This window comes from Ranitomeya imitator, chromosome 6 (assembly GCF_032444005.1).
Source record: "Ranitomeya imitator isolate aRanImi1 chromosome 6, aRanImi1.pri, whole genome shotgun sequence".
Classification (NCBI taxonomy): Eukaryota; Metazoa; Chordata; class Amphibia; order Anura; family Dendrobatidae; genus Ranitomeya; species Ranitomeya imitator.
The window spans coordinates 301,233,240-301,252,031 of NC_091287.1; the positions used below are offsets into that span (position 1 = coordinate 301,233,240).

Consider the following 18,792-nt stretch of genomic DNA (forward strand, 5'->3'; position numbering starts at 1 on the left):
AGCACCACAAAGCACAGGAATCTGTGATGTCCCGGGAAAATCGAGACATGAAGGTAGGCGTCCTGAATTTCTATGGAACACAAAAGTTCTCGAACCTCCATGGAAGCAATTACTGAACGATGGGAATCCATCCTTAAGAGTCTCAGACGAACTCTCCAGTTCAGCAATTTGAGATCCAGAATGGGACGAAACTTGCCTTTTTTTTTTTTTTTTTTTTCCTTTACTTCTTCTTTCAGTACCACAAAGATTGGAATAGCAACCAGTGAACCGTTCTTTTTCTGGGACGGGAACTATTACTCCGGCTTTGAGGAGAGAAGCGGTGGCTGCGAAGAAAACCCGGAACTAGAACGGGGACTCTTGGGGTCGGGATCCGAAGAAACGATCCCTGAGTTGTGAAACGAACTCTATTTTGTATCCCGAGGATACAACTTCCTGACCCATGCGTCCTCTGCTGAGGGGATCCAGACATCCCTGAAGAAGGGAAAGCCGCCCATCCTGGGAAGTGGGCTGGCGTCTTGCTGTGAGTCATGCCGAGGTGGACCCTCCAGTCCTAGCCCTGGAGGATCTACCCTGGGAGTAGCGGGAGCGCCAGGAAGGCGGGTGGTCTAAAGGAAACAGTCTTCTACTCTTGACGTGCCTGTGGCCTCTGTTGCTGCGGGGAAAAGGAGTTTGACGCCACGAAGCGACGTAAAGGCCGAAAGGACCGAAATTGCCGTCTAGGAAGGGGGCGACGAGGTGTAGACTTGTGCCCCCCGGTAGCGTCCTTAATGATTTGGCCCAACTTAGAACCAAAGCGACGTGAACACTGAAAAAGGCAGGCTGGTAAGGGACTTTTTGAAGACAAATCCGCCTGTCAGGCCTTGAGCCAAACGGACTGACGGATGGCAACGGCATTGCTGGACACCTGAGCCGCAAAAGACGCGGCATCCAGGGAAGCGGGGACCAAGTATTCACCCGCATGAGAAAACTGGTTGGCAAGCTCCTCCAGCTGTCCAGGAGGGCCCCGTCCAGAATGCTCCGACGGAGTTGTGTGACCTTTGGATATGGATAATGAAACCCAAGTATAAGCAATGGCCGGGCAAAAATAGACGCAGCCGATTCGAAAGCTGAGCTCGCAAAGGATTCTATGACTCTATAGTTAGAATCTTTCAGAGATGCTCCGCCAGATAGCGGGAGGACCGTGTTGGAGGACAGAGTCCAATAAGCGGTGAGCTCCAGAGAAACGGGATATAAAAAAACGCCAAGGCGCTTTCCTCTCTGAAAGCGGCTGGTCGGATTCTCTTTTTCTCTCGTCAGGGCCTTCTCGAATTCAGGGTGAGAAGCGAAGACCTTGGAAGGTGGCTTCGACCGTCTAAACGAAACCACCTGATCCGCGCGTTCCGTAGAGGGATCTTTGATGCCACGGGTCTGGTTGATTGCTCCAATGAGGCTCTGAACCATATCCCTCATGTTAGCGATTTGGTCAGAATGCAGCTCCAAAACGTCCCTCTGAAGGTGCGTCCGAAAACGCCTCGCCTGACTCGAGAGAGGATCGGGAAGAAACTGACCGCTGAAATGGGCCGTGAGGCGAGATGAAACGGGAAGAGGAGTCGCAATGGCGCTTCGGTCTGGACCTCTTTAAGGCCTATCCTGGTAGGCTCAGACGGGGCTACTTGTGACCCGCTGGCTACTGCGGAGGTCTGCCAGGACAATCTATCCAGAACGGACACCGGGGTCTGGGATACCCTGGTGAGATCCGCCACAGATTGAGACAGAGAGGAAGCCCACCCTGGGATAGGGTCCTCACTCTCTCGGGGCAGAGGGGGGGGCGGGGGAGCCCAGAACGATGTGGGATCGCTGCAGTCCTGACAGGTGGGAGAGGACTGACCTAAGGGGAACCTGTCCTTACAGGAGAGCACAAAAGGTGCCTGACTAAAGCAGAGGAAGGGTATTGGTCTGCAGTGCAGAGCTACTCACGGAAGATGTCCTGTGGATAGCTTCGGCTGTAGGAGGAGGTCGGCAGGTCCTGTAAGAAATCACCGCTGGGTCCACACGCCGGGAGTGGTGTAAGGCCTCGCACTCTGAAGTCCGCAGCATGAGCCAAGAAGCGCCGAAAGCAGCCGGCGCTGAAGCTGCATGATTGAGAGTACAAAGATGGCGCCGGCCGCAGTCTGTGCTGAGGCCAAGAGGAGTGGGCGGGGCTAAGCGCCGAGAGAAGAGAGGGGAAGACGCGGGAGAAAAGCCCGCCGGAAAGAGGACGGGGGCGGAGCCATAACGCCGCACTAGGCCCCGACCGAAGCCGGGGCCTAAATTAGCTCCCGGTGGCCGTCGGGAATGGAAGCCGCGGCGTGGAGGCCCCGCAAGGCTAGCCCACCCGACGGAGAGTGCGGGGGCTAGAGGCACTGCGGCGCGGTCTGTGCCTAGGCCAGGGAGTGGCTGGGGCAAAGCGCCAGAGAGAAGGGGGAAAACGCGGGAGAAAGACCCGCCTGAAAGAGGATGGGGGCGGGGCCGAAACGCCGCACTAGGCCCCGACAGAAGCCGGGGCCTAAATTAGCCCCCGGTGGACGGCGGAAAAGGTCCAGGCCCCGACCGAAGCCGGGCCTGGATTAGAGCCTGGTGACCGCTGTGGGGGAGAGACGCCGTGGAAACCTTACAAGGCCCCGGCGCTACCGCCGCAATGAACCCCTTCTCTGGTGGACCCATGTGCCGCACAAGGGAAGCTGAAGAGAGATCCAGGGTGAGGTAAGAGCCCTGGACCCCAAACTGTGGGACACAGTGACTTCCCCATAAAACAACCCCTGAGCCCCACTCTTAGATTGCATGAATGATCTGGGATGATATGGGGAAAATACTCACCTCAAACCTCCCACGCCGGTACTAACCTGAAGAGGAATGAGACGTCCAAGAGCTGATGGACGTCCTCGTCTCCGCAACCGACAGGCTCTGGTGGGCGAGTGGGTGGGGGACGGAGCCAGGACCGGACTTCTGAGCACGCTTGTGTGCGAGGATCTTGGTCCTGGAGAGGGATCTATGAGGATACGGGGTGGCAGTACACGCCGTACTCATAGTCCGTATTGTGGGACTACAGGTGTGACTGTTCACCCTGTATCCCTCCGGAAAACCTGAAAAGAAAACGACGCACATTGAGGTAGATAAGGGTCTAATGAAAGACCCGTGTCCACCTCCTACTCACACTAAGCTAAACTGAATATCCTACTTCCTGTCGGTAGGGTGTATACTGCAGAGGAGGAGCTAACTTTTTTATTTGCATAGTGTCAGCCTCCTAGTGGCAGCAGCATACACCCATGGTTCCTGTGTCCCCCAATGAAAGGCGATAGAGAAATATGAACGGTGCAGAGCACTATATGGGGCACAGCTATGGGGAAATATGAGCGGTGAAGAGCACTATATGGCACAGCTATGGGGAAATATGAACGGTGCAGAGCACTATATGGGGAGCATCTATGGGGAAATATGAACGGTGCAGAGCACTATATGGGGAGCATCTATGGGGAAATATGAACGGTGCAGAGCACTATATGGGGCACAGCTATGGGGAAATATGAACGGTGCAGAGCACTATATGGCAGAGCTATGGGGAAATATGAACGATGCAGAGCACTATATGGGGCACAGCTATGGGGAAATATGAACGGTGCAGAGCACTATATGGCACAGCTATGGGGAAATATGAACGGTGCAGAGCACTATATGGGGCACAGCTATGGGGAAATATGAACGGTGCAGAGCACTATATGGGGCACAGCAATGGGGAAATATGAACGGTGCAGAGCACTATATGGCACAGCTATGGGGAAATATGAACGGTGCAGAGCACTATATGGCACAGCTATGGGGAAATATGAACGGTGCAGAGGACTATATGGCACGGCTATGGGACAATAATGAACGGTGCAGAGCACTATATGGCACAGCTATGGGGCAAGAATGAACGGTGCAGAGCACTATATGGGGCACAGCTATGGGGAAATAATGAACATGCAGAGCACTATATGGCACAGCTATGGGGAAATAGGGATTTTTGTGTGTACTCACCGTAAAATCCTTTTCTCCGAGCCGCTCATTGGGGAACACAGGACCATGGGTTATGCTGCTGTCACTAGAAGGCTGACACTAAGCTGAGACAAAAAAAGGTTAGCTCCTCCCCTGCAGTATACACCCTCATGCTGGCTTCCAGAGACCCAGTTCAGTGCAAAAGCAGTAGGATAATAACAACAATATATCAAGTAACATTAGTATATAACATGTCAAACAAACAGTCAAAGACCAAAAAAGGTAACAAGCCGTATGGCAACCAGGGTGGGTGCTGTGTCCCCCAATGAGCGGCTCGGAGAAAAGGATTTTACGGTGAGTACACACAAAAATCCCTATTTCTCCTTCGCCTCATTGGGGGACACAGGACCATGGGACGTCCCAAAGCAGTCCCTGGGAGGGAAACAAAACAACCAATAACTCCGTGTACCATCTGACTACAAATGCGCAACGGCCGCTTGCAGGATACGCCTGCCAAGGGCCGCATCCGCAGAGGAATGGATGTGGACATTGTAATGCTTTGTGAAGGTATGCAGGCTGGACCACGTTGCGGCCTTGCAAACCTGCTCCGCTGTTGCCTGGTGCCGGATGGCCCAGGAAGCACCCATCGACCGAGTGGAGTGAGCTCTAATCCCCGCCGGGATAGGACTGCCCCTGACCCGATAGGATTCCTGGATAGCAGATCGGATCCATCTGGCTATCGTGGATTTAGACGCAGCCAAACCCTTTCTGTGACCCTCCGGGAGCACGAAAAGGGCGTCCGATTTTCTGAAATGAGCCGTTCTGGAAATGTACCTCCTGAGGGCCCGTACCACGTCCAGAGTATGGAGAGCCTTCTCGACCCTATGCTTGGGCTGCGGGCAAAAAGAGGGAAGGATGATGTCCTCGTTAAGATGAAAAGATGAGACCACCTTCGGAAGAAACGCCGGGGAAGGGCGTAGGACCACTTTGTCCTGATGAAAGGCCAGGAACGGTGCCCGGCAGTACAAAGCAGCGAGCTCTGAAACCCTTCTGATGGGCGTCACCGCTACCAGGAAGGCAACCTTCCATGAGAGGACAGAGTGGAACTTCTTGAAGGGGTTCGAACGGGGGCTCCTGAAGAAACCCCAGGACCAAGTTGAGATCCCAGGTTTCTAACGGCATCCTGTAAGGAGGAACCACATGGGAGACCCCCTGAATGAAGGTCTTGACTTGAAGGTTGGCGGCGATCCTGCGCTGGAACAGCACGGATAACGCTGAGATCTGGCCTTTGAGGGAACTCAGTGCCAATCCGGAGTCCAGACCGGACTGAAGGAAATTCAAGATGCAAGGGATAGAGAAAATGAGCGGAGGGTGCCCTCGGAGCCTGCACCATGAGAAGAAGGTTTTCCAGACGCGGTGGTAAATGGAGGCGGAAGACGCCTTTCGAGCACTTAACATGGTGGGAATGACCTGCTGAGAGAAACCAGCACGAGTTAGAATCCAGGTTTCAACAGCCACGCCGTTAAACGTAGGGCCCCTGAGCTCTGGTGGCAGATCGGACCTTGGCGGAGTAGGTCTGGGCGGTCTGGTAACCGCCAGGGAACGTCGGCTACGAGCTGAACGAGTTCCGCGTACCAAGCGCGGCGTGGCCAGTCTGGGGCGACCAGAATGACCGGAACTCCCTCCGTCTTGATTTTCTGGATCACCTTCGGCAGTAAGGGGAGAGGAGGGAACACGTAAGGGAGTTGAAACGGATGCCACGGAGAAATCAGCGTGTCTACTCCTATGGCCTGGGGATCCCGAGAGCGAGCAATGAAGTTGTGGACCTTGGCGTTCAATCTGGACGCCATCAGATCCACGTCCGGAGTCCCCCAGCGAAGACAGATCTGTCGAAAGACCTCTGGGTGGAGTTCCCACTCCCCCGAGGCAAGGCCCTGGCGGCTCAGGAAGTCCGCCGCCCAGTTCTCGACTCCCGGAATGTGCACCGCATAGATGATGGAATGGTTGGTTTCGGCCCAACGAAGGATGTGAGAGACTTCCTGCATCGCTGCCCTGCTGTGGGTACCATCCTGGTGGTTGATGTAAGCCACCGCCGTGAGGTTGTCCGATTGGACTCGTATTGGGTGACCCGCGAGCAGGGTGTGAAAGCGACTCAGGGCAAGTCTGATAGCACGAATCTCCAGGATGTTGATGGGGAGTCTGGATTCCCGAACTGTCCAACGGCCCTGGGCGGAGTGGTGAAGAAACACCGCCCCCCAGCCGAGAAGACTGGCGTCGGTAGTTACCACTAACCAGCGGATCGGGAGGAAGGACTTCCCCTGGAGAAGAGATTGACCCAGGGTCCACCATACGAGAGATTGTCTGACCCGCGGGGACAGGGGGCAAGGGCGGTCGAGAGATGGGAGACTCCTGTCCCAGTTGCCCAGCAAAGCCTGTTGCAAGGGGCGGAGATGGAGTTGAGCGAAAGGAACCGCTTCGATTGCTGCAACCATCTTTCCCAGAATCTTCATGGCGAACCGAATGGTTCGAGGGCGAGGATGTCAGAGCGTTCGGGCTCCCTGCTGAAGCGCTTGGGCCTTGGACCGAGGAAGCAAGACCAGCCCCCTTGAAGTGTCCAGGATCATTCCCAGAAAGGAGATCCGACGGGCAGGAACGGGAGAGGACTTGTCCAAGTTGATCAACCAGCCCAGGCGCGAAAGAGAATCCAGGGTAATGTGGACGCTTGACTCGCAGGCCTGAAAAGACGGGCCCTTTATGAGGAGATCGTCTAAGTAAGGTAACACGACGACTCCTCGAGAATGAAGGATGGCCATGACAGCCGCCATGACCTTTGTGAATACCCTGGGCGCCGTGGCAAGACCGAAGGGTAAGGCCGTGAACTGGAAGTGGTCCTCCAGAACAGCAAAGCGGAGGAACCTCTGATGAGGCGGGAATATCGGAATGTGAAGATAGGCATCCTTGATGTCTATCGATGCCAAGAATTCCCCTCTTTCCATCGACGAGATGACCGATCTGAGTGATTCCATCCTGAAGTGCCGTACTCTTACGCACTTGTTCAGGAGCTTCAGATCCAAAATGGGGCGCACTTTTCCGTCCTTCTTTGGCACGACGAAGAGGTTTGAGTAGAAACCTTTGAACCTCTCGTGCTCCGGGACCGGAACAATGACCCCGCTTTGGCGGAGGGAGTGGATGGCGCAACGGAGGGCGCGAGACTGAGCTCCCGAGCTGGGGAGACGAGAGGGGAAAAACCGAGTTGGAGGAGGCGCGGAGAACTATTTTGTAGCCAGACGATACCAGATCCCTGACCCATTCGTCGTGAATGACGGAGAGCCAGGCTTGCTGAAAAAGGAGTAGACGTCCTCCTACTCTGGTGGTATCGACTGGCGCCGTTCCCGAGTCATTGAGACGGGAATCTGGGGGGTCTCAAACCTCTGGTTTTGGACTGCCTCGGCTTTCCGCGCCAGGAAGGATTCGGCCTGAAGGAGGGACGAGTGTCTCTGTCTCTGTCTGTGCGAGCGGATCGGTCTGATCTGGAAAGACCGGTAGGATTGGACCAGGCTGGGCTGGTACGAAAGGGCCGAAAACGAAAGTAAGGCTGGCGCTGGAAGGCCGCCTTGGGCCTCTGTTGGGGAAGGAACTTGCTCTTTCCCCCTGTGGCGTCGGAAATCAGCTGGTCTAGCTTTTCACCGAAAAGGCGCCCACTTTGAAAAGGGAGAGAGATCAGATTTTTTAGAGGAAGAATCTGCGCGCCACTCTCTGAGCCAAAGAGCCCTTCTGATAGAGATGGCGTTAGAAGCCGCCGATGCTGCGCAATTCGCTGCATCAAGGGAGGCGTACATCACGTAATCATTAGCCATGGCTATCTGTTTAGCCCGTGAAATGCTTGTCTGGACGCTCCCTGTGTCGCCTGACTATATCCAGAAAATCTGGGTGAGAGGCAAAAGTTTTGTGGGAACGCTTGGTTCTGGTAAAAGAGACAGCGTGTTCCGGAGCGGAATTAGAGTCATCATCCACCTTAAGTGCGTGATTGACTGCTACAATGAGGGAGTCAACCGTAGCTCTGAACTCCGGAGCCTCCGGGTCCAAAGATACTTCGGACTCATGTTCAGAGTCGTGAACGCTGCGAGCCCCCAAAGAGGGTGAGCAAGAGGTGGAGCTGCCAGAGTCTGAGCGGCGAGGTGAGCGCTCAGGAGAGGTAGTGCGGGTCCGTTTTCTGGATGACTGTGCCTCTTTATGGAGAGAGCGGCCCCTGCTGGCCGACGATTCCCCTGCTACGGAGGGATCTCTTAGGACCTGTAACGGATTGCCCCGTTCCCCGGGAGGATTTTGAATGGATTTGATGGCGTTGGCTAAAAAATCCACGGACTGCGAAAGTGAAGCGACCCACGGGGGGGGGGGGCTAGGCACGCTGGAGTCGGTGGCGGGCTCCTGGGCACATGGGACATCGCAGGCAGAGCAGAGGGGAGAGCTTTGAGGGCGGGGAAGTGTAGCCTGGCAGGTGGTACACGCAGAAAAAAAGGTCGAATGCACCTTTGAGGATTTTTTAGTCTTAGACTGAGACATGGTGTACACTAATGCCAGATACCCAGGGTCTAGCCTAAGGAAGCGAGGGCGGCGCTGCAGGAGAGAGCTGACGGTCTCCTTACCCTGGTCCTGTGTCCCACAGAGGAAGAGGGAGGCGGCAGGAGGACTAGGCGACAGCCGGCGTGCACAGCGCTGCACGTGGAGGACGCTGCGGCTGGGAGACCTGGAGCTGCGGCGTGCAGAGAGATCCAAGATGGCCGCCGAGACCTGGGAGAGAGATCTCGCACACAGCGAGAAGCGCCAGGACCGGGGGGCGTCGCCGCGCGATGACGCGAAAAAGGGGGCGGAGCCTATCAGGAAGCGCAAGATCCCCGGCCGGCTAGGCCGAAGCCGGGGACTAAATTTGCGGCTTCGGCGCGGCCGCTGATGCCGGGACAACAAAGGGGCCCAGGAATAAAGTGTGCCACTAGTAAGGGGGAGCACTCCGAACCGCAGAACCGGCGACCACCCCCCCCCCCCCCCCATTCCACAAGACACTTACCCTGAAGGAGCAGCGCACCAGGGGCTGAGGTAGGAGTGTCTGGGGTGAAAGACAGGGACGGTGCAGGGGTTGGGAAGCCTCCATCCACCAGCCCCAGAAAGGGGGGGTGGAGAGGAACCGTCCACCACCTGAATCAGCCGCATGCACTGGTGATGCAGGGTGTGCTGCACGGACGCCACGGGTACTAGTGCCTCTGTACAGCCGAGGGTGAAACCTGGTGGACAGGGCAGATGTCCGGCAATAAAAAGGCCTGGCTGCAGAAGAGAGTACTGGAGGTAAAACACCAGTGCTCGTCTGAACAAAGAGGGGAGATCGGCGCCCTTTTAGGGAAAAAAACCGTCGCCCAAAAAGAAAAAAGTCAGCTCAGGCAGTGGCTCCCACGTCGCAGGAGAGGATACGGAGAGGTAAAACTCCCGTGCTCGCCTGTTGTTGGTTCGGGGGAGATCGGACCATGAAAGAATCCGTCGCCCCCTTCGTCCGGGTAGAATTAAAAAACAGTGTGCCTCCTATGGACACTAAGCTTGAACTGGGTCTCTGGAAGCCAGCATGAGGGTGTATACTGCAGGGGAGGAGCTAACCTTTTTTTGTCTCAGCTTAGTGTCAGCCTCCTAGTGACAGCAGCATAACCCATGGTCCTGTGTCCCCCAATGAGGCGAAGGAGAAATAATGATCTATTTTTATTTTTGAAATTCACCGATAAATAATAGTGAACAAAAAAATTAAGTCGTACGAGAGTTATTTTGTGAGGTTTAACATCACTTGCATAATTTGCCCAATTCCATGATATCACCCAACTCATATTTCCACTTATTCTTTGATTTAAAGGACTATTTTCTTAGCCAGTCCTCCTGCAGTGCTGCATATTTTGGCAACATTATCTATATGGAGTGTTCCCAACGTGAATTAAATGGCTAAATATATTAAGAACGTTTGTGCAAATCCAAATCTATGTTGGAGCTCTCTGATCGAGCATGTGTCATCTCCCTAAGAGATGTAATATATTTTCTTTATTCACTCCTTGAACCCAGAAAGTTTATTCAAGTGAACATAACTAAATATTATCCTAGACTTTTGCACAACATAAAATATCCCTCTATATGCCAAAATGTTTTCATTTATGTCCAAAAACCGAGCTTTATATAACCAAACTCTTTTTTACAGTAATCAAAAGATAAAGGAAAATGTGGATCTGGGATCAGATCCAGGTCTGCCTCCTACAGACACTAAGCCTAAACTGAGGTACTTGGTGCTGCGGAGGAGGCGCTATTTTCCTTTTTTGCCTAGTGTCAGCCTCCTAGCGACAGCAGCAGACACCCATGGTTACCTGTGTCACCCCAAATAAGGGAGAAAGAAATATTTTTTTCATGAAACTCAATACTCCCCAATATTGGCTCTGTGGGGCCAAATTACACAGCTCCTAATTCAGTAACGCGAGTTCTTCCTTTCTCTTAGGATTCCGTACAATGCTTTTCTCACCTTAAAGGTTTATTCCGGTGAGAAACTATTCTTATGGCTATGCCTACATAAACTAGAAAGATGGCATGAATGCCGCTGTTTGTAACCCTCACAGCACTTGCAATGCAATGTGACGCTGGAGCTGCTTCTCACTGCTCCCCCTCCCTTCTAGGACGTTACGTCACAGATCAGGGGTCGTGGCCTGCTCCTTGCTTCTAGTAGAAGCCAGCCCCCTGAAAACGTCACCCTCTTCCCTGCAGTCCGAGATCTGGGGGGGTGCAGCCTGCTCCTGCCAGGCAGCAGGCAATCTATTTATGCCCTGGTTGCCCTCCCAAATTCCGGAACTATGCTTGTACACCTCCTTTATGACTGTCCACATTATGGACCTGTGCTAAAGAAGCTGCAAATACATTCTGCAATCCACTAGTGTACAAGCCATGTCCAGATCAGGGGGCATGGATTGCACAACAGTGGACTGCAGAATGTATTTGCAGTTTCTTTATGACATGTCCAGGAGCGTGGACAGTCATTAAGAGGGTGTACAGGCATAATTCTGGAAGTTGAAGGTGGATGGGAAAGGCAAGCAGAGCTTAAACAGACACCCGATCTGTGACGTAAAGTTTATTTATCTCTGCGGAGTACCTTTATAAACACGCCACCACCCTTCCAAATAAAACTCCTAATAGGATCAGGACTAATGAAAATATAATCACTAAGAAAAGTTGGTGCACTGTGCAGGATATATGACATTTGAGGAAGCCATACCATTTTTACTAAAATTATCTTAGCAGACAATGAAAGGCTGGATTCACACATCGGAGTACGGATTGTGATGACAGACTGGCCCCAACATGACAGCCCCATGTTTGCCTATATGGCTGTAGAGAAAGGGTCTGGAGATTCCTAGTAAGTCTGTGAATAAGAGACGGTGACAACAGATGTGTGAATGCAGCCGAAAGGGAACAATCTTGGCTCCTTCCTCAATGGTGTTGTCCAGTGAAAACAGTTGTCCTCTATTCCAAGGATAGGAGATAATACTGGCTGGCGCACTACCCTGAGAGATGGATGCAGACATACACACGCACTTACTTCTTTGCCTGTGCTGATGCAGCCATTGATTTCAGATATTACTCCTCTAGTAAGCATCTTAAAAAGAATCATCCTTGTCCGAGGATCCAGAACCTGAGAAATAAAGCCCATTGCTTTCAGTTTTCTGGTGGACTTCATATAAAATTAAAGGGGTTGTCAGGGACTAAAATATTGATGAACTATCCTTAAATATAATCAATGTCAAACTAGTGGGGGTCTGACACATGGCCCCACCCCAAATCAGCTTTGAGCAGGTCTTACAGGCACTGGATGTCAACGGAGATGAACACCATATCTCCATGCACTAAGTAGTCACTCTTCTCACAGTACCATCCACTGCATAATGCACAGACATGTCATGGATCAGGTTTGTTCTTGTATGTCAATATTTGTGTATAAATTTAGAGGGCTACAGAAAAACCACTATGACACGGAGAACTGGTCAACTACAATCAGAGCGACAACCGATGCCCGAAAAGCAGCATCGCATACATGAGACGCCTGCACCTGCTCAGAAGCCCCTCTGCATACCGGATACACTTCAGCACACACTTGCATCTTTTATAAACACTGGTTTTCATTTATAAACATACCTGTTCAACAGTAGCCCTATCAGACTTGTCTTTAACCCGGTACCTAGTGTTGGAAAAGTAAACATTATATGAATAGATTGTACCATCTTACACTTTGCATTGAGCCAACACATGGGCGAGTTTTCCTTTTTATAACCAAGAATTCTGATTGAAAGCATAAATGATAATTGGTTGTCCAAATGATATTCCATAAATATCTGCTGTGCAGAGAGGGGACACTCATCACCCCCTGGTGATGCATTCACCACATCCAGGCAGACAATGAATGGAGAGATGTAAACTTACTGGACTGATTCTTTTTGTCTCGATTTCTCAGTGATTTTGTTCATAACGGAGTCAGAAAGACACAGTTTACCTAGAAAACATTAAAGCGTTATTTCTACAGCCGCAATATTGTTCACAAAGCACAGTATCTGTATAACTATAAAAGTTTGGCAAGAAAATGACATGTATACGGGATAACTTGCAGATCGCTTGATCCATAGATTAGGGCTCTAATTGTGAGAATGGGTTCCACAGAACCTCATCCTGAATGGAGCAGAGGTGCGCAGGCTATGTCTAAAAGACTGCAGGAAAACGCCACGCGCAGCGCTCCGTTATTTCTGACAGTGCTAGGCCGTCCAGGCGCACCTCCGCTCCCTTCAGGACAGCGCTCTACAAGGAGTTCCAGAGCCCTGATCTCAGGATCACCAATATTTTGGGAATACCATTTTAATTCAGACCAAGCCCAACAGTTTCTTTCTTGCACCTATATGTCACTTTTTATCTCCTTCAGCCCCAAGGGGCATCTAGCTTCAGAGCTGAATGGGTAGTCCTATTATACTGGTCTACAAAAAAAAAATAATTTCAGGCATGGACTGAATAGTTTTAGACTAATTTGAGGGTGCTGAATTCAAATCTGATCTTATAATTCCTCTATCACATCTCGTTTTTGCGCTATAGGTATATAGCCCATTTTCATGAATTCCATGATAAATATAAGTAGTGTATGAAAAGTCTCAGTTTATACGGTTCACTAAGGTAAATTTAGTTTTCATTTAGTCTCCCAATAAATGTGAGAATATCCGTTTTCTTTGAACATGCATAATTCACATTTGCTATAAGAAAGTAAACAAACAGTTTTCAACGTACACAATAATCGTGTGCAGGTACTGTTTTATTTATTGAAATTTTCAATGAATTTTGATATTTATTGTTTTTATCCTGCTGTTTTTCTGTTTTTTGTTTGTGAATCAATACCTAAGGTGTGGGGTGGGACAGAAATTCAATGAACAACTCAGGTAGCTAACAACTTTCATCTTGTAGGATGTTTTGCTGATCTAACAATGGCCTCTACATCTCGCAGAAGACAGTGCTCAAATGATCCAAATATTTTTTGTTAAACATCTGTGGAAACTTTACTGTGAAGACTCAGAGGCGCAACATTACTGACTTTGTTAAGAGGGTGTATTTTGCATACTTCAAAGAAAAACTTGGGAGACCAAGACAAGCATTGTGCAAAACCTGTATTGAGAGCTTGAGATCATCGTCTCAAAGAAAGAATGCTAAATTTCAGTTTTGAGTTCCTATGGTTTGGAGAGAACCAAACAATCATTTAGAAGACTGCAATTTCTGCCTTGTTGATGTAAAAGGTTTTAATAAGAAAAACAAGCAATATTTGCAATACCCAAGTATCCTTTCAGCTATTCGACCAGTTGCCCATAGTGAAGACATACCTGTTCCAAAATTTACTGCGCTTCCAGAAAACGTTGATACAGAACTCTCCTCACATTGTTATACTGATGAAGAAGACAGTCCAGATATTTTTCAGCCATGTGATGAAGATTGTGACAAACCAATTCTTTTTACTCAGTCTGCTTTGAATGATCTGGTTAGAGATCTTTATCTACCAGAAGAGTCTGCTGAACTATTGGCTTCAAGACTACAAGAGAATCGAATGTTGAAACCCGGTACAAGTGTCTCATTTTATCGTAACAGGGAAGCAGAACTGCGCAAGTACTTCCATTCAGATGGCCAACTTGTCTATAGTACTGATATTGAAGGGCTACTTCCAGCATATGATTCAATGGATTGGAGGCTTTTTATTTATAGTTCCAAAAGAAGTTTAAAATGTGTTCTGTTACACAATGGAAATAAGTATGGCTCTGTACCAATAGGTCATTCTGTAAAGCTTAAAGAATATAAAACCATCAAGATTGTTCTAGAGAGGTTACAACATAATGTTCATGGGTGGTTAATTTGTGTTGATTTGAAAATGGTTAACTTTCTTTTGCGTCTGCATGGAGGGTACACAAAACACCCTTGTTCTCTGTGCTACTGGGACAGTAGAGCTACAGCAGAGCATTGGGTGAAAACTGAATGGCCTCAGCATCAGAGTTTGGCATCTGGCGATAAGAATGTCATCCATGATCCTCTAGTGGATAGGAAGAACATTGTCTTTCCTCCCTTACACATAAAACTCTTATTTTCTCAAGTACGACAAAAACAGACTGAGGACTATGGCTCGAGTGAGCTTTTCTTGTACAGTACAAAAAGTTTGGACACTTCTCATTTAAAGATTTTTCTGTATTTTCAGGACTATGAAAATTGTAAATTCACACTGAAGGCATCAAAACTATGAATTAACACATGTGGAATTACTGTATATACCTAACAAAAAAGTGTGAAACAACTGAAAATATGTCTTATATTCTAAGTTCTTCAAAGTAGCCACCTTTTGCTTTGATGACTGCTTTGAACACTCTTTGCATTCTCTTGATGAGCTTCAAGAGGTAGTAACCGGAAATCGTCTTTCAACAATCTTGAAGGAGTTCCCAGAGATGCTTAGCACTTGTTGGCCCTTTTGCCTTCACTCTGCTGTCCAGCTCACCCCAAACCATCTCGATTGGGTTCAGGTCTGGTGACTGTGGAGGCCAGGTCATCTGGCGTAGCCGCGTAGCACCCCATCACTCTCCTTCTTGGTCAAATAGCCCTTACACAGCCTGGAGGTGTGTTTGGGGTCATTGTCCTTTTGAAAAATAAATGATGGTCCAACTAAACGCAAACCGGATGGAATAGCATGCCTCTGCAAGATGCTGTGGTAGCCATGCTGGTTCAGTATGCCTTCAATTTTAAATAAATCCCCAACAGTGTCACCAGCAAAGCACCCAACACCGTCACACCTCCACCACCTCCACGGTGGGAACCAGGCATGTAGAGTCCATCCGTTCACCTTTTCTGCGTCGCACAAAGACACGGTGGTTGGAACCAAAGAGCTCAAATTTGGACTCATCAGACCAAAGCACAGATTTCCATTGGTCTAATGTCCATTCCTTGTGTTCTTCAGCCCAAACAAGTCTTTTCTGCTTGTTGCCTGTCCTTAGCAGTGGTTTCCTAGCAGCTATTTTACCATGAAGGCCTGCTGCACAAAGTCTCCTCTTAACAGTTGTAGAGATGTGTCTGCTGCTAGAACTCTGTGTGGCATTGACCTGGTCTCTAATCTGAGCTGCTTTTAACCTGCGATTTCTGAGGCTGGTGACTCAGATAAACTTATCCTCAGAAGTAGAGGTGACTCTTGGTCTTCCTTTCCTGGGGCGGTCCTCTTGTGAGCCAGTTTCTTTGTAGCGCTGAATGGTTTTTGCAACTGCACTTGGGGACACTTTCAAAGTTTTCCCAATCTTTCGGACTGACTGACCTTAATTTCTTAAAGTAATGATGGCCTCTTGTTTTTCTTTACTTAGCTGCTTTTCCTTGTCATAATCCAAATTCTAACAGGACTACCAGCCGTATATCCACCAGACTTCTGCACAACACAACTTATGGTCCCAATCCAGATTTATAAGGCAAGAAATCCTGCTTATTAAACCTGACAGGGCACACCTGTGAGGTGAAAACCATTTCCGGTGACTACCTCGAAGCTCATCAAGAGAATGCCAAGAGTGTGCAAAGCAGTCATCAAAGCAAAAGGTGGCTACTTTGAAGAACCTAGAATATAAGACATAATTTCAGTTGTTTCACACTTTTTTTGTTAAGTATATAATTCCACATGTGTTAATTCATAGTTTTGATGCCTTCAGGGTGAATTTACAATTTTCATAGTCCTGAAAATACAGAAAAATCTTTAAATAAGGTGTGTCCAAACTTTTGGTCTGTACTGTATTTGGAGGGGGGAAAAAATCTCCACTCTTTCCTTTTTGACAGTCCGTGAGTATCGATGTCTGATTTTTTCACGCACCCATAGAATTGCATTGCCGATTTTCACGTCTATGATTTTCCTGGACAATCACGGACATGTGAATGGCTTGATAGACTATCAAAGGTACGAGTGCTATTCATGAAAACTACGGATAGCACTTGTACTCGAAAAACGGACATCTAAGTGAGGCCTAAAGATGAGAAGCCCAATGAAAGGAAGTCACATTCACTATATTGAAACTACTTGTCACATTCATCAAGATGCGGAGGCACAGAGGAGCGCAGTGCAAGCCGGCTCACAGTGGACTGGCTAAGGAAAAGGAATCATAAAAGTAGTAGTCTTTGAGACTGGCTTTATGTACTGCATTTTCAGTCCTCCATAATAAGCCCAGCACTGCATAGGAAACCACACACTCTGCATAGCTGATTTGAGTGCTGGAAACGTTGAGTTGTGCTGGACGTCAGCTCACATATCCAATGGATAGATGACAACTTTCATGACCTCCGACCAATCCCAAAAGGAGAACTATGAAATTCCTGAGATATTAATGGCACTGCTAAAGATAGCCGACTACAGTGCTCAGATTTTTCTGACATTCCGATACAGGCAATAGTGTGGTGACATAAAGCTACATTTCAATTGGACACTTAAAATTCTCATTCCCGAGATTAGAGGGGGTCGCAGGGACTAAACCTGAACCAATCCATAAGTTATCACTTACCCTTGGGAAATAATGTGTTAAGGGCCATTCCTGGCATTAAACGTTAACTCAAAATTTTATATCCGTATTTAACAAGTGTTTTCTAAATTAGACAGTCCCAGGTAAATAAAAAGATGCGATGACCCAAACCACAATGATCCCTTGTACCCATGTGACAAAACCATTCCTACCAAATTTGCATGACTATTTTATAAGAATTGTAACACTGAGCAGCAGTACAGGGCAAGCACCAAACGGCTAAAAAAAGAGTTGTATGGGATTATATTCTAATCCGCTTAAAATTTAAAGGGGTTGTTCAGAGTGCCAGGTACTGCAGATCAGGTCATTTTCAAGGGAATTGGAGATGATGTGAAGTTATCAGCATATGCCGTGCAGCTCTGCATACATCTGTCCACCTCCGGAGTTAATAACAGCTGACTGGTGGGGATACGGAGTGTTGGACCCCACTAATCTGATACTGAGGACGTAGCCAAGATTCCCAAACAACACTTAATATATTTAGAAAAAAAATGCCTTCCTTTCTATGGTGTCTACAAAGCACAGTGCATTTGAACCTTAGGCTTGGTTCCCATTGGGTTATGGCGGTACGTTTAACGGACTACGTTACACCGCGGCATAACGCGGTGTAACGTAGTCCGTTAACGCCGCCATTGCTTGTAATGGCGAATGCATTGCTAGCGCACGCCCACATTGGGGTGCGCTAGTGATGTGCCGTCATTCGAGTGACGGACCGCGAACGCTGCTTGCAGCGTTCGCGGTCCGTTCCTCGCTAACGCAGATCGGGGATCTGCGCTAACGCGATCCCTTTTGGGACATTGCGTTAGCGCAGTCCGTAGCGCTATGCGCTAGACGGACTGTCCTAACGCAATGTGAACCTAGCCCTACAGTGCTACTCAGTCTGTACCTTGTCAGATCCTTCTCTTCCCAGACATCATATCAGAAAGAGATGAGAGGCCGCCATACATGAAAGACCATCGGCAAATCCACCTATATTGGCGGTTTCGGATTACTTCTCAGTCTAAGGTGTATATCATAAGGTAATTGTTGTTGCGATATCATGAAAATACAAAGGTGAACATATGGATGCAGCATGGCTGACAGCTGCATGCTGTCGGTAAACATCACGGGCCTATTCACTGAAATGTAGGAGTTTGATTCCATCCATAAGTACAGGACATGTGGGTGACCCCCATTTTAGACACTGGAATAGGAGTGTATCACGCTGTTTTGTGCAGCATGACATACAGACATCATACCTAGATTAATCTTGTTTTCATACTTCTGGAGGACCTTGTCAGTTGCTGTGTAGACCTTGGATGAACCAGTTTTCATATCTTGCCTGTTAGCCTGGAAAACAATAAACAGCATGTACTGAAGACCCTCAGTGCACACAGCTGTCAATCACTGATGAGCAGTTATCAGGAAGTTGCTGGGCCCTGATAAGCCCACTGATTTATTAATACATTTTTTTTATAGAGATTAGAGGTGTGTGTCATGAGAAATACAGTGTAAAAGCCAAATGCAAGCGAGGCTTGAAGTGCACTGGGGGGTGTCACTGCCCTTGAAAAATGCATTCCAGATACACGAACACGCCCCCTGAGCACTTCCAGCCTCATTTACATATGGCTTCTGCAATAGATTTTTCATGACGGGAACCTGGGATTTCTACAAGCCTTTCTACATCTTCCATATGTAAAAATGA

The 18,792-nt window shown here is 49.0% G+C and overlaps 1 protein-coding gene across 2 annotated transcripts in view; it reads right to left on the reverse strand.

The window, feature by feature from the left end:
* Positions 1–18,792, reverse strand: part of RIOK1 (RIO kinase 1) — an 87,031-nt gene that overhangs the window by 46,659 nt on the left and 21,580 nt on the right. For both annotated transcript variants that reach the window (XM_069730695.1, XM_069730696.1), the window contains exons 3-6: positions 18,347–18,437; positions 12,481–12,550; positions 12,196–12,238; positions 11,603–11,695 (exon numbers count right to left, since the gene is read on the reverse strand). In XM_069730695.1, coding sequence (XP_069586796.1) covers positions 11,603–11,695; positions 12,196–12,238; positions 12,481–12,550; positions 18,347–18,437 — 297 coding nt within the window. The remainder of the gene's footprint in view (positions 1–11,602; positions 11,696–12,195; positions 12,239–12,480; positions 12,551–18,346; positions 18,438–18,792) is intronic.